General features: G+C 42.4%; 1 protein-coding gene across 1 annotated transcript in view; it reads right to left on the reverse strand.

Annotated features, from left to right (window-relative positions):
• Nucleotides 1-3,789: 3,789 nt before the first annotated feature.
• Nucleotides 3,790-16,916, reverse strand: part of si:dkey-288a3.2 (protein phosphatase 1 regulatory subunit 37) — a 54,877-nt gene continuing 41,750 nt past the window's right edge. Inside the window, exon 11 of the mRNA XM_061063118.1 lies at nt 3,790-4,147. Coding sequence (XP_060919101.1) covers nt 3,986-4,147 — 162 coding nt within the window. The 3' untranslated portion in view covers nt 3,790-3,985. The remainder of the gene's footprint in view (nt 4,148-16,916) is intronic.

A 16,916-nucleotide genomic window follows, 5' to 3' on the forward strand; every position in this document is an offset into this window, starting at 1 on the left:
GTATGAGTGTGTGTGCAGTGGGAGGGGAACCAGAGGAGACGCAGAGAGCACCCAGAGGACGCTGCGAGTGGCGGACGGCCCCCGCCGGGCCCCCGCCTCAGGACGGATGGATGGAGGGATTGTGTTGACAAGGGGGAAAGATGAAGAGGAGGAGGAGGAGGAGCAGCCACACGTTCAGCGGGGAGGCAGAGAGTCGGCCAGAAACTCATCAAACCAAGAAACACCTCCAACAGCAGCAGGACTGTGTGTGTGTGTGTGTGTGTGTGTGTGTGTGTGTGTGTGTGTGTGTGTGTGTGTGATGGATGAGAGCTTTGAAGGAGGCTTCGTTGAACCATTGTTCATTAGTAAAGAACACGACTGTCCTGCCTAATTGCTCAGCCGTGATGTCAGCGAGCGATGAGTGATTACAATCACGCCGACCTGTCGCTTCCACCTGAGCCTAGGAACGCGTCACCTCTTCATCGCCCCGAGAGACGAAGGAGGGGACAACAAACTGTGTGCATACCTGTACAGAAGAGGCTGTAATTCATGCAAAGTTATTGTTACATCGTTTTTGGCTCAATTTCCACTCAGAGTTGAGTTATTCTTTTAGCCTTCACCGTGACGTGTTTTCTAAAGTTAACTTCGGAGTTGTTGTGCCTGAATATGAACCAAAGAGACCAGTGAGCGATGTGTTAGAAGATCAAGAAAAACACAAGCTAAAGGGTTCCTTAAAACTGTCACTATGGGGTTCCTTAAAACTAGGGCTGGGCACGTTAATGCGTTATTTTCACATTAACTCATTAATTAATTATCGCCGACAATTATTTCATCTCGCATTAACGCAGTTTTTATTATTTAATTTCTTATTGTGAAAGTCTGTTGCTCACTGGCTTTTATTTTGTAAAATTCCATCGTGAGCGATGCGATTGCTTACTGCTGCGCATGACTGCTGCGGCGCTCACAGGAAAGAGGAAACAGTGTTGCCAACTTGGCGACTTTCTCGCTAAATCTGGCGACTTTCCAAACCCCCTTGGCGACTTTTTTTTGTCAACAGCTACGAGCGACAAATCTAGTGACTTTTTCTGGTGTTATTGGAGACTTTTTTGGTGTAAGAAACTGACGTGAAAGCACGTATTGCTCTGCAGTTACTGTCCTCAACGAGCAGCGGGTGCTGCCGTGAGCCCCTCCCCCTTCCAAAAGCACTCACAGGCTGTCAGTGTAGCCTCGCGCAGCAGACCCAGCTGCAGTCAGAGAGGAGACCCACACCACTCTGCGTCCAGACTGCAACCAATGCAATAAGCTTTAGTTTTGTATTTATTTGCTTTGATTACATTGTTTAAGTTGAGAAGTACATTTACAATAAAAGTGCGCTATACACTACTTTTGAATTCATTATTGGATTTTGCGTATAACAATGCGATTAATCGCGATTAATCACAGGAACTCATGCGATTAACGCGATTAAAACTTTTAATCGTTGCCCAGCCCTACTTAAAACATAAGGAGGCTAATATGAAAGAAGCATATGAGCTGACACAAGCACTGAGAATAGCTTGAACAGACACTAAGGCCATGTTTGCATAAAAACAATCCACTGAAAATAGAACCAATTTTGGTTTGTGTTTTCAAAAAGTTCCAAGTTAACATTTTGAAAATCGGCGTGCACACAGATCCCCAAAAACAACTTCAAACACTGTGGTACACATGCCGGGACAGTGTAGTTGTGCGGTGGGACTTTACACACTCATGCACACGTACCCATCCTAGAGTGTTGAGGTCTAAAAGGCGGCTGATCGCCTGTTGGCTGCCCTTAGAGGCAGATTCAGTATTTGGGGGTATAGAAGTAATGCGTCTCCGCTGATCCAAGTGATGATGCATGAAATCTACCTTTTGCTGGAGAAGCGTTGGTAAGTCCGCCATTGTTGTTGTTGTTGTTGTTCACCTGCTTGCTTATGGCTGTTGACTGGAACCGTAATGCCCATGTGCAAAATGTTTCAGTTTCAGAGGAAGTGCATCTTGCCCATTGAAATGAAGACGGAGACAGTGTCATTTTCAAGAGTTTGCACTCTGGAACCGGCTTTCCAAACTTTGCATTTCAGGCCACCAAAATGCTGTTGTCATATAAACAAACAACCAGAACGCAACTAAAGATTTTCGTTTTTCTGCCGAATTTGTCGCCTTAGGGCCTAAGGGTACCTTGAAACAGCAGCTACAGAAGGTTTAAAGCTGACTCTTAAGGGTACATTAAACCAGTGGTTCTCAACTGGAGGGGCCAGGACTCTAAAGTGGGTCGCAGAGCCTTTTTCAGTGGGTCGAAAATGTGTGTCTGGAAAAACAATTGTGGCAGCTTTCTGTTCCTTTGTCCTAAGTTTTTCCTCAGTTTTGTGTTGTGTGTGTTGGTGTGTGTTCTTCATGCCTTGCCCTCACTCCTCCCTAACGAAGATAAAGTAGTCCCTCTCATCTCCCGTCATGGCCGCCGTTGCCCTGCTCCCACTGCCCCAGCATCTGCCTCCTCTTCCTCTGCCATCAGGACTGGACCTGGTTCAGACTGGCCTGCTACCGGGCGGAAAAAAAAGGGGGGGGGGGGGTTATGAAGAGGGTTTTGGGCTTGAAAATGAGTCCTGGGGCCACTCTGGCTAGAGGAGAGGGAGGTTGGGAGGCCGCCATGCCCACACGGGTGATGATGGAGGAGGAAGACGAGGAGTTGAAACATCAGGTGAGGTTTGAGGGCGAATCACTAACATCGCATTCTGGCCCTGGGGCAATACTAACTGTGTGTGTGTGTGTGTGTGTGTGTGTGTGTGTGTGTGTGTGTGTGTGTGTGTGTGTGTGTGTGTGTGTGTGTGTGTGTGTGTGTGTGTGTGTGTGTGTGTGTGTGTGTGTGTGTGTGTGTGTGTGTGTGTGTGTGTGTGTGTGTGTGTGTGTTATGTTGCAGGGTGTACCACAGAGGAAAGTAGAGATCTCCCCTGTTGAATCCACTCGTCTAATCTCATCTGTCAATCACTGGATCTATCACAGGTGATGTGCAGGTGGGAGGGAGGTGATGAAACTGATTTTGCCACATCCAGCGGAGCAGATCACGGCTCACAGATCGACTTTAGCCGCTCACAACTTTAGCTTGAAGCTGCGTCTTCAAACAGCTCAGTGCACACACTCTGCAGGTACACTGACTGAGTGTCTACATGGACTTGAGTATCTCGGTTATGAGCCTTATCCTGTTGTTGATCACATACGGGATGTGTTGTTTACATGCACTCAGAGAAACCGTCAAGGTTCAAGGTTGTCTTTATTGTCCCTCTGAGAGTAACATACAAACATGCAGCCAGCAATCAGCGTACAACATAAGACGGACACTAAGAAGTGAAAAGTCCAGTGGACAATAAATAAATACAACAGATAAAAACAACAAATGAACAAAAGAGACAGACTTAATCGTTGAAAAAGGCGATGGCAGCAGGGACCAATGAGTTCCTCAGTCTCTGTGTCCTGCAGGCTGCCAGGCTGAATCTGCAGCCTAAGAGCAGCAACTGACAGAAGATGACTCTGATATGTTCCGTCACAGAGGGACCAACCTGCAATCTTTACCACTCATTTTGCTGGGATTCTTAACGCTGAGTGACCTGTGCCAGGTGAGGATGCAGAAAGTAAAAACAGATTCAATTCAACATGAAACCTAAAAGTCCGAACCCGCCCTTTTGTATGTTTGATATCAAGAATTGAGATAGAATTGTTAAATATATAGATTTGTTTGTACACAGAGAGAGAGTGTAACTGAGTCCTGGAGAGGTTTTGTACGAGCTCTGAATCTTGTGTGTGTGTGTTTGTGTGTGTGTGTGTGTGTGTGTGTGTGTGTGTGTGTGTGTGTGTGTGTGTGTGTGTGTGTGTGTGTGTGTGTGTGTGTGTGTGTGTGTGTGTGTGTGTGTGTGTGTGTGTGTGTGTGTGTGTGCGTGCGTGCGTGCGTGCGTGCGTGCGTGCGTGCGTGCGTGCGTGCGTGCGTGTGTGTTTATCTGTGTGTAGTCTCAGTCTGTAGTCGTGTTGTCCCCTCAGCCTCAGCAGGTAAACTCTCAGAGGTCTCCATGTTGATATTGGAGCGGTCGGCGTTGGCGATGCAGCGCTGGACGATCTCTGACTGAAGCCTCTTCTGAGTGTCTGTCAGAAACTCGTCCTGTATTTTAAAACACAAACACAGCCGCTTAATGAAACACACACTAACAGATATTTATTAACAACAGGAATTCCTTAACGGCAGTGGCAGAAAACTTCCAACTCTAAGGCGTTCTTTTTGAAAGAATATACCCGTACAGGTGGGGTCACACACGTCGACCAGCTGGGCCAGGTGTTGTCATGTGTGCTCGTGCATAAATAAAGTTTCAGGCCTCATGGTTGAATGATGAAAAGAGGAAAAGGAGTGAGAGGAGAAATAAGTGTGGCATAAAATCAGAGAGCAGAAGACGGGTGGCGTGCTGACTCCTGGCTTGCTGCTGGTCGCCAGAATCACTAATTTACTTTCCCGCCTCATAAATTATCGCCGCGGTAACGGTGTGATGCTGTCAGGAAAGACCAGCATCTCCCAAAAAACCCAAACAGCAGCAGCAGCAGGTCGGGACAGAAGCGCTTCTTAATCTTCTACCATCACCCTCTGCTTCAACTTTTTAAGAAAACAGGAAACAAAACGATGTAGAAAGCTGTAAATCTGACTATATCGGGTTATTGTTTATTAAAACGTAAAGAGGAAGCAGCATGAGGGGAGGTGAGGTGTGAGGAACAGGCGTCACCATCACTGACACACCTGTCAATCAAAGAAACACCCTGACACATATCCCTCTATAAATAACATTAACATCGATAACAGGTCACAGTAATGATGTGATGACCTCAACAAGACTGTTAACTTCATCTGTCAGTTCCATTAAATCACTTTAACTTCAGAACTAGTTAAACCCACTCTGAAGACAGAACGTTGGAAAAACAGCTGCAAAGGGGCGACAGGTCTTTTTGTAAATATTGTGTTTTTAATTATTTTATTGGTTTGTTCAACTCTTTATATTATTTTTTAATGCATTTATATAAGAAACATCTTACCAACATTATTAACCTGTTTATTAAAAGTCTTTATTCTGTTAACTAACACGTATTAAAACGATCTTAAAGGCTTTATATTCACACCTAAATGTAATAGAAATCAAGTATATCCTCTGAAAATAACTGTGAGTAATGCCTTTAACCTAACGCATCACCACATTATTTTCATATTTCCTTCCATTACAGATATTTCTCCAGCTGTCTTAAAATGAACATTTTTCCAAACTTTCTTAGCTGCAGCAGCATACTCCTTCTACTCCCTCCCTCCTTCCTCTGTTTTCACCTCCTCCTCTCTCCTCCCTCTCTCCTCCCTCCTCCCTCCTCCCTCGGTGGCGGCGGTCTGCAGCAGAGCAGTTAATAAAGAGATTGATTATCGGCCTGTCAGGAAGTGACAGTTGGACAGGGCTGCTCTGCGTGAATGACAGAGGGCACGCTCACCACGCAGCAGCCCGCCTGACACACACACAAACACACACACACACATGGATGCCTCTGCCAACACCGGGGGTAGGTGAGGAGGAGGAGGGGGAGGATGTGGGGGGGGGGGGGGGGGGCCTGGATGGGTGAGAGGTGGGCATGTGGAGAACAGCAACACAACCTTCTGCTGGTGGGAGAGGTTTGTCTTTTGGTTTGTGTGTATGTATGTGTGTGTTATTTTGTGTGTGTTTGTGTGTGTGTGTGTGTTTATGTGTTAGAGGTGGAGGGGTCACAGCCACTGCCTTCTGGAGGCAGAGAAACAGGGATGCCAACGACGCCTTACAGCCGAGCCAAAGGGGTCAAAAGACACAGACACACACACACACACACACACACTAATTCTGCTGCTCATATACTCCACACAACACAATCACAAACACACCCACAGGTACAGTGCTGGACTGAAGCACGTCAAACTTTTTCTCTCTGCACATCAAACCCCCTCAGGAGTGGCTTTTGCTTTAGTTCCCACGGTTGAGTTTTTTGATTATGCGACGTGTTTTCTTTAACACAAACACTCTAAAAGAAGCACCTGTAAAACAAAGTGTCACACACAGTCAGCTCAGCTAGAGAGCGACCCTAAAGCTGTGTTCAGACCAGACATTAGGCAAGTTTAAGCCGTGTTCAAATCACACAAGTTTCCCTGTTGGATCATTTTTTGTGCTGGATTGAAACAATCTGCAAATACTCCACTCTTTCAGTTACATCAGTGGCCCGTCGTCAGTGGTGATGGCACACCTGAGGAAGCTACAGGCGAAATGCTTTGTTTACTCACTCAAAGTTACAGCAAAATGATTGTCAGTGCAACGTCTCTGCAACCGAGCGGCACCTGAGAATGTAGGTTGGCTGTGCACGGAGTACCCTGTTGGTCATTTAGATGAAACGTCTTTAAGTGTCTTTAAGTGACAGCAGCATGCAGAAGAACTTGAGTTCACAAAGATTTTTTTTTAATGGATTTCTTTTAATGCACTCAAGCTCTCTGTGCATGAATGACATGTGAGAGGTCTGTGTCATGTGAGACCGCCCCTCTAGACACGCCCCTCTAGGAAGGAAACACGTTTTTTTTAATAAACCCTCACAGTGGTTATATCGTGAGTTACAGCGTGATGAAGCTGACGAGATGAACACACACACACAAACTACGAAGAACAGGATTTTTTTTTTTTAGTTGTGAAGGGCGGTCATATGAGTGTGTGTGTATACATTTATGTAAGTTTGTTCATGTGTGTATGAATAAATGTTTAAGCATTTATGGATATATGTTTGTTGATTCCATTAATTTGAAGTAAAGTGTTTTTTTTTTACAAATGAACAAAAAAGGGTGCAACAAAAAGAAAAAAAGTTGTCTCGGTAGAGTCGAAACGCGTCGACACATTCCCGTTAATAAAGATTTTTGCCTCGGACTTTCAGTTCAGACTGCCTTTAACTTTGTTTGTAACTAGGACAGTCAATTATTTATTAGCCTATTCAAAAAGAGTTTTAAATAAATAAATATATAGAGAGTATTTCATTGGTAATGTGTCACATATCGTACTTATCTCAGTGTCTCTCCGTGTCCTGGTGGGAAACCCCTTGGACTGAAATTCACTAATTTGATCATGTTTAAAATGTGATCGATGTGTTTTTTAAAATGTTCTTCAGTGAATCATTGTGAGGTTAGTGAACAAGAGTTCAACAGGGGAAACCTGGTTTTATGATTTGTTCCTCTGATTGACCTTTATTCATGGGGAGGGATATCTCTATTAGAGATTCCAGATGTTTTTGTTTCTTTTCCTTCTCTGCAAAAGCCTTTAATCAATCATGTGTTTGTGTGTGTGTCTGATCTGAGGTTGTTGTTGTCTGTTGGACAGACACATGGCTGTGAAAAGGACTTTCCCCATGGGGACAATAAAGACCAAAGTCTTCAAAATCACATTCATCTTCCTCTCCTCCGCCGCTGAACTCATTTCCCGTCAGTCTCTCTGCTCTGCGGACTTTTACCTTTTTACTCGGCGGTGATTTTTTTCATTGTTACAATCAAAAAGCCTCTATGACTCAGTAAAATAAAGTATTGGACTGCATACACTTTGATGTTGTTTTAATAGCTTGTATAGTTAGTACTAGCTTTGTTACCATAATGACATAAGATTTTATTTATCATGCAGTTTCCAGATTTTTTCCTGTTCTTCTCAAAATATTTGACATCATTTAAAAAATATTTCAGCGTCTTTACATTTGAATATGAAAAAAAATCAAACCTGCAGGTCTTTTTTTTTACCTACATAGATCTGAAGTGCCAGACTTTTAACAAATTTAGTGACTCACGCACACGAATTGAGCCTCGAATCAAGATGTTTTTTTATTTTAGCGACAGAGAGGAGGGAGCGTTTCACACCCAGAGAGGAGGAGGAGGAGGAGGAGGAGGAGGAGGAGGAGACGCAGATGGACAAGTGCTTTTCCGGCTGAGTCTTCCTCTGGCTCGCTGCCACACACACAGACTCTCTTTGTTTGCTCGGATACTAAACTAATAGAGATAAAGGCAGGTTCCTGCTGGCCCTGAATTAGAAAGTCATTAAGGAATATAAACACACATGGAAGCACACACACACAAACACACATGTACACACTCCAAAACACACACACACAAACACACACACACACGTGCATGAGTGTAGAAATGCTAAGGTGCTCATGCATGAACAAAAATGATCCGTGTGTGTGTGAACAGTTTCAATGGCTGCTTCTGCAACATCAGTGCAGAATACAACCTCGATATGACACACACACACACACACACACACACACACACACACACACACACACACACACACACACACACACACACACACTTCAGCACCTTCTGCCAGTGCCAGAAATCCAAACAAACTCTTGTTTCCCGACTCGGTGCCAGGGGGAACTCCTTTCTGTCCCCATTCGATCACGTCTTTCTGCAGATTCTCTATTTTCTGACACATCGACACCGTAATGTTGTGCGTGTGTGCGTGCGTGTGTGCGTGCGTGTGTGTGTGTGCGTGCGTGCGTGTGGCACTCAGGGCTGATAGAAATCTCTGAGAGCTAACGCTCAAACCGCTGCCTCTCTGTGTGATAATATTTGTTTCTGTTGTTCTTATTTATTGATTCTACTGTGGAGGCGGCTGAATGTTTGCAGCACTTTGAATCCAAGACAAATTTCCTCAAGCGGCCAATAAAGTGTATCGTATCGTAACGCCTGCCCTCACATTCCTACACGCAGGGCTCGTCCACACGTAGGCGGGTATTTTTTAAAAGGTAGCTTTTTCTGTGTTTGGGTCTTTCGTATGCAAGGTCTCTGAAAACGCACCTTTTAGTAAAACTCCTTGCAGGGTGAAGATGTTCAGAAACTCTGTTCAAGGTGTTTCTGTGTCGATGGGATTATAACGTCACGCTGTGTGCCGGTTTCTCCTCCGTGCGTCGTCATCGTGCAACGCTGTCACTTGTCACTGGCAGACGTGGCAGACCAAACTAGTGCTGATGATAGGTTGCTAACTGGACTGTGTTCACGTGCTTTCAGTTAAGAAAGTCTGAATGCTGGAACAACAACAACAACAACAAAGTTGACGTGCAGCTTTTTAAGTATCTTAACATTAACAAAACCTCTTTTGCCCCCCTTGTGATGACGATCATGACGTCAAGTCGTCAAGTCGGGCACCTTAATCGCCCCCCGAGTTTCTGAGTTGTTGCTTTCGACTTGAGCAAGTGTTCATGTACACTGTAGAACTCAGAAACTTGTTTTCCAATGTGTCCAACACCACATGAATGCAGCAAAACTGCAGCCAGCAGAGTGAGGCCACCTGAGCCGAATCAGACACAGAGTGGAGCCTCCAGTTTGTGAAGTGTTGCATTTTTGGTTAATATATCCGTCACTTCGATTTGTGCCTCCTGAGCATTTCTTCTACAACATCTTTTCAATACAACGATCAGTTAGCCCGTATTCAGACACTCACTCATAGGTTGTGTTGAATGAAGGGTTAAAGAGGCTGATGAACTTGCTACTGCTACTTTAAGAGTTCATCTTTAATAAATTGTTATCACTTTCTAAACTCGGTACAGTTTGCACCAAGCTGAGCATATTTCTGACCGTTGTACTCGCCATGTTTCCACACAAAAAAACCTCTTTAAATACATTTTTATTGTCCAACTTGATGAACTTCGAGCCTTGTCACTGCACCCTCACCTCGTTGTACACATCGTACACTGAGGAGAATAAAATCCTCACTTTGTGCACAGATCTCATCCTGGATTTTCTGCCTCTGTGCACAATAATATGGACACAGAAAATAACCTTGATGTGTTCTCAAAAGAATATTGACTGCAACACAGTAGAAAAATATATCACATGATTTTTTTAAAAATAGCAAAAAGCTGGATGTGTTTTGGACGTCTGGGGTCACCATGAGTTTGCAAAGAGATATCTTGCAAATCAAAGAAAATCAGTGATCCAGTCAGACAACAAGATGGCAGCAGAACACAACCAGAGTCACAATATCCACACGTTCCGATATGAGCAGGGGAGCACAGCTTCAGGAAAGGAAGGGCACTTGTAGGGAATATAAGACTTGTGCGTTTAAATCATTTTCATTAAAGATTGTGCAGATTTTGTGACACTGAAAAATCCAGAACCACAACCTTGCCGTGAAATTCCCTGCTTGTCAGATATGTCAGCCCGTGTTTCTGCATCTGTGTTCGATCTTGAACCTTCATTTCAACAACAACACATTTGGGAGGTTGTGATCTGATTTCCCCCCCCCACCCCCACCCACCTCGCTCTCTCTGTCGTCTCAGTCTCAGTTAAGATGGCTGCACGGCGGCTGCAGAGCGAGCGTTTAAAGCTCTCTGAGGTGCTGCAGGCTTAAAGTCGCTCATTTTGTTCGCTCTGCATCCCCGAAAGAGAAGCTCGTAAAACGCAGCAACGACAAAAACATTATGTTATTATTATTAACAGAAAAGAGAGGCGGCTGCAGTGCGTTCACCTCACTCAGGACGGACACACAAACGCGCTCTGAGGGGTCAGCAGGGTCATCAGAGGGGTCGGCGCTTACACCGGGAGGAGGCGCGTTTTCTTCTCTATTGTCGATGGCAAAGTTTGAGTTAAAAAGAAGAGGGAAGGAGACGGTTTAAGTCGACGTGTGCAGGTTCAGTGTGATCAATTTGAACATTTATACACACAGCAGAACAATACCTGCACACACACAAACACACACACCCGCTCGCACAGCGTTTATAAAAAAATCAGAGTAGAGAGGAAAAACAGCATATGGATCCCCAGCAGAGGCATTCTTACTTCTATGTGTGAAAATTCATTACGCATTCGCACAATGAGTGTGTGGGTGTGTGTGTGTGTGTGTGAAAGTGAAGGAGTGTGTGTGTGTGTGTGTGTGTGTGTGTGTGAGAGAGAGAATTCACCGTTTGTTGTCGTCGTTAAAACAAAGGCACATGTGCTCGTTTTCAGAGCGGGACGCGGCGCGGCCTCGATTCAAAGGCTCCACATGAAAGACGACAGACAGCTATTTACAATATTTATACATTTAGGATGCTGATACTGTGTGTGTGTGTGTGTGTGTGTGTGTGTGTGTGTGTGTGTGCGTGATGAAAAAAGGTTACTTTGGATATTCTCTGATAATTGGAGCCTTAAAAGCGGCTCATTTTTAACTCTGTCACCACGACCGCTCGATGACAATTAATGTGTTTGCGGCTGCTTCGCTGGCATCTGTGCCAATTACTTTATATGCTAATGTATGTAAATGACATCTCAGACGCCGGTTTCAAGTGTTATGTGAGCCACGTGTCGTGTCTTTTTTTAAACTTATATTGTTGAGGCCGATCAACAATGCGGGGGCTTTAAATTTGGGAGGTGTGTACGTTAATAATTTCCTCCTCGGCTCTGTGTTTTTACCCATAAAAACGTGATTCCTCACACACACACACACACACACACACACACACACACACACACACACAAGGTGAAGAATCTGGGATTACTGGTTCATCATCTCTAAATAAAACATTAATTTAAAGCAGGAGATAATCGCACGTGTTAAATAAACTCAATGTGTAGAGTGGTAAGATGAAGAGAAGCAGATCTGATCATGTTCTGCAGAGCCCGGTGTCTTTCTTTTTTTTGCAAAATAAAATCACAATGCATTAAAGTCCTGCAAAAATCAAGATTTTTAAATCTGAAACTGCAAAATGATGGAGGGTTATTTTACAGATTTGTTTTTGGAAAAATGCTTTTTTAAGATTTTAAAATATGAGATTAATGAAGCTACTTTTTTAGTCATGATTTGTACATTTTTATTCATAAAATCAAAGCTGCATTTTTCTGTAGCTTCCTGTATGTTAGTGTACATTTATTTTGAAAATCCAGCGTTGTTTGACACTCATGATCATAAGAACACCCCCCCCTCATAAAACTCCAAATATTAGCATCAGTTCACTGCATTGATCTGATTTAAAGCAGCTTCATTTAGCGTCTTCTGAGCTCTGCACTTTACAGAACATTAAACTGAAGAATGAATTAAACACAAGTTTGTTCTCATATTATAAATAATAATTCTGCTCATGTGAAGCTCTGATTTCTGGTTTATAAGCTGGTAATAAAAGCTTTGATAAAACAGCACAGCATCCAATGAACTCGACCTAACAGAGCTAAATAAACGTGATAAATGTTTTCATTTTTAACCAACAATTTAAAATAAATTCAGCCCAGATTTTAGCATTAGACAAGATCACACGAGCTACTTCTAAAGTCTGAACAGGATTTTTACATTTACAGTCGTAAAATAAAAGCTGTTTTTTCCGTAGCTTCCTGCATGTTAGTGTACATTTATTTTGAAAATCCAGCGTTGTTTAATTCCCACAATTTAATATGCATGTTCGATGTAAAGATATTTGTACGTACATTATTGAAATTAATATATTTTTATAAATTTGACCAGATTAGTGAAGCCGCTGTACGGAGGTTACCGCCAACGATTAATCAATCTATCGAGTTTATAAGGAGATGAAGATGCTTCATGTGATGAGGTGTATGTGTTGATGAATACACTGAGTGTGTTTTAAATGATTTATTGAGGGTTTTATTTGCTGCTCACGGGGAAGTAAACATCAATAATAATAGTTCAAGATGACGAGTCCATAAAGAGAAGATATGAATATTTACTTTCTCCGTCTGTTTCACCTTTTTAGATATAGATTCCTCTATTTGTTTTTTTTTACTAGAATTCTGTATGTGCGATATATTTGATTGATTGATTCATGAATACTGACAGAAACATGTGGGGCGGTTGTATTCGGTCTGTGGGGACTTGTGTTGGGAACCGGAGGGGTCGCCGGTTCAAGTCCCGGTGTGAATCAAAATGTGGAAATTGGTCTGGTAGGTCACTTCTCCAGTGCTGCCGAGGTGCCCTTGAGCACGGCATCGAACCCCCAACCGCTCTGGTGTGCTCATGTCAGTGTGTAGCAGCCCCACTCTGACATCTCTCCACTACTGCATGTCCACAGGTCAAAGAAGTGTGAGGAGCAGGTCTCTAAAATAACGGAGTGTAAACCAGATTTCTCTCAGGGATTAATAAAGTCTGTAAAATTAAAAATAAGTGCGTAAAATGTGATTCAACTTCATACATGAGGAAACATGAACATAATGACCTCACACACTTGGCGGCACTTGACAAAATCTAAACACATTCCTCTTACAAGTAGAAGTGAATAATTAAGAGTTAAGAAATGATGTTACTGTCACTGACTCCATCGAGGAAAGGTCAAAGGTCAAGGGTCAGGGGAAATCATCCAACAGCACAAATTTTGTTAATTTGACTTCTTTTGATTCAGACTTCAACAATAAAAATGATTTAAAATCTGAATTATAATAAAAGTCAATCTGAGAGTAGACAAATGTGTGATCGATTTTGCCCAGTTTTCAATAAATACATCTTTCTGTGTTTTTAAATAAAAGGTTATTTTCTCCTTCAGAAAGACGTTATACGGCGCGCAGAGTGGTTAGGTCGCGCCACATGTACGGAGGCTTTAGTCGTCCAAGCGGGGCGGCCCGGGTTCAAGTCGGTCCTGTGGCTCTTTCTCCGCATCATCCACTCTCTATCCACTGTCCTATCAATGAAGGCAAAAAGCCCCAAAAAAATCCATCCATCTACCTCGGGTGTTTCTTTTTTCAGCTCAGTCATGTTTACACACACACACACACCAGTAATAATCTTATCAGGTGTTTTTAACTCTTTCTCCACTCGAGCTCCTCTACATCCACCGGGTACGACACTTTGAACTGTACAGGACTTGTTGCTAAAAAGACGATCTCTGGTATGTTCCTGATTTGCAACCTAAACAGGATCCCAGCAGGACAACTTCAAAATGTGGGAATGAATAACAGTCTCATCCAGATTTTAAATTATTTTAATTGTCGAAGTCTGACTCAAAAAAAGTCAAATTAATGTTCAAATCTGTGCTGTCGGATGATTTCCCCTGACCATTGACCTTTGACCTTTCCTCGATTGAGTCAGTGACAGTAACGGATCATTTCTTAACTCTTAATTATTCACTTTCAAGTGTAAGAGGAATGTGTTTGGATATGTTGTTGATCACATCAGTCCAGTTCTGAGATCTTTACACCACCTCCCCGCTGACGGTTTATAAAGCGCTGAACGGTTTGTGACCTTCTGATTATCTACAAACCATCGGCCTGTCCTCAGAGTCACAAGCAAACATGGAGAAGCATTGTGCAGTTTCTACGCTCCGTATATCTACAGTACATATTGATTTCAGGAACTCTGAAGTTTTTTTTTTGACTGAACTTGTCAAGTGTTTTAAACTCAGAGTAACGCAGATCTGTGTTAAAGTCGCTGCAGGTGAAGTGTCGCTATGAAGGTGACTGCAGGTGACTATAAATCTCTATTATCACACTTACTCAAATCAATGTCTAATCTCCTGTGAAAGTCCGCTTTGCATCCTCACTTTGTAATCCAGACTCTCACATTCACACACAAACTCATCCTCTCTTTGATTGCCTCTTCTATTTCACATTTCACAGATTTGTTTCAAATGTACTTTATTCTATTTTCTAGTTTATTGTCATGCACCAAAAGAGGAATGCAAACTCCTGTTGTTGTTGCAGGTGAAGGTGGGCAGCAGGGAGGATGCACAGGGTTTTAAAGAAACTGTCATAAATTGGCATGAAGTAGAATTCAGTGATGAATCTGACCGAGCGTAGCAACAATTAATGAAATGTGATGTTGAAGTCGAGATGTTTTGATTCTCTGTCGAAGTTTCTGAAACATTTTCAGCGTGCTTCTCATCAGAGTGACGACTCGGGGTTTCAGGTGGAATAATGCTGAGTAAATGTTAATGAGTGCACGCCGAGCGTCTTCACAGAGAGAGCTTCTCTTCTTCTATAAATGGCAGCAATTACCGGCATTACACACACACACACACACACACACACACACACACACACACACACACACACACACAATGTTGCTCCTCTATTGTTCCTCGTGTGTCTGCAGCCCTCCATCACTCCGACTGAAGATGTCACTGTTGTACACCAAATACGCTGCCTGTGAGGGTGTGTGTGTGAGTGTGTGTGTGTGAGTGTGTGTGTGTGTGTGTGTGTGTGTGTGTGTGTCAGATGTGAGAATATCTCTTCATGTTCATCAGTCAGAAACAAAGATATGTCGTATTTAAGGCGTTTTTGACGGTGAAACAAAGAGAATTATCAGTTTGTTGATATTTCAATAAAACATACAATACATAAATGTGAAGTAAAAAAAAACACAATTACTTAGATTGATGTGCAATTAAAGATAAATGTGATAAAAATGCAACTTTTAGGTTTAAATTCTGTCTCTTTAATCGTCATTTTTTAAAATATCCTGCATCTTTTTTCAGCTGTACAAAAAACCTCCAGAACATTTTGAAATGTTGCACTCGAGTGTCACTCAGATGAAACTGTAAAAATACATAAATATGTCATTATGATATATTTTATTATATTTTTTGAGCTTCAGTGGAAGTCTGACATACATTTAAAAAAAGGTCTGGTGTTGTTTCAGAGGTGAGAGGTGTACACACACACACACACACACACACACACACACACGTTGTCGTCACTCTCAGTCTATATGTGTGTGTGTGTGTGTGTGTGTGTGTGTTTTATTCTAATTACAGCATCAACATATTTAGAGAGTTATGATTTGATAATTACAAAGAGGCTCACTGTGAGCGTGCCGATTAACCAAATGTCAATATAAAAGTGGAAGGAGTAAAAACAAGACGCTCCGAGGACAAAAGAAGAACATAACGTGTTCCTCATAAACACTCACAGCCTGCTGCGTTAGCTCGCTGTTGTCTGCATATATGACTTTATTTTTTAAATGTCATGTGAGGAGAAATATCCCAACGGTGTTTTTTTCATCTTTCTTAAATCGCAGGTTTTTGTCCTGGAGTTTGGTCCGAGTGTTTCTAAGTGAACATGACTTCTTCTGTTCAGGAGGAAAGAGCAGCTCGTTTCATTTATTTCACAGAAACTTGACATGACACCTGAAACTGTTTCTGAGCATTTTGAGCAGTAAAGAAATATGGATTCATATTGATAAAGAATTAAAGATAAATATTAAGCTGTTAAAATCAGCTGCTTGTTGGAATTTTTTCAAAGCGGTCAGCGTGCAGAGAGAATCTTTTATTGACACAATCATGATTATTATTCAGCTTTAAACACCCAATTATAATTTAATTATCATTAACCTTAAAATTGACAGAATTAAATTGCTTTAATTCAGCACACTGTGGTAGTCATGGCAACGTACAAAGATCCGTCACGTCGGGGAGAAGTTGGTGTAAATGTCGTGATGACTGAGCATTTAGTGTTCTTGTCATCTTGGCTACGATATAAAGGTAACAATCATGACTCAGCTGAAGTTAAGAGAACGAGTTAAAGTGATATTAGTTATGATACAGGTAACCTCGTTTTGAATAATTCAGATATCATCACAGTTAGGACCTGAGTTTGAGTCCTGCTTTGAACGTGGATCAACTCAAAGAATTTTTCTTTTAACAACGCCTAAAGTTACATTGGAAGAGAAGCGATATCATTTGCAATGGATTCTGGGATTCGTAGTTCTTTCACTCCGGAAAAAAAAAGTAAAGTCTCTTTGCCTTTTTTTCTCAGTTTTTTTAAACGCTGTTTTTTTTATTTTTATAAATCAAGTGTTTCATTGTGACGAGTGTTGGGGTAGCTGGTTGTCATAGTTACAGGCTTTAATCTCTTGATGTGAGGATTTTGTGAAATGTCAACAGGGAATTTGAACGGGGAAAGTCACTTCTGCAACGAGAGCCGCTGGTGAAGTGGGCGG

The sequence above is a fragment of the Labrus mixtus genome, chromosome 18 (genome assembly GCF_963584025.1).
Source record: "Labrus mixtus chromosome 18, fLabMix1.1, whole genome shotgun sequence".
Lineage (NCBI taxonomy): Eukaryota > Metazoa > Chordata > Actinopteri > Labriformes > Labridae > Labrus > Labrus mixtus.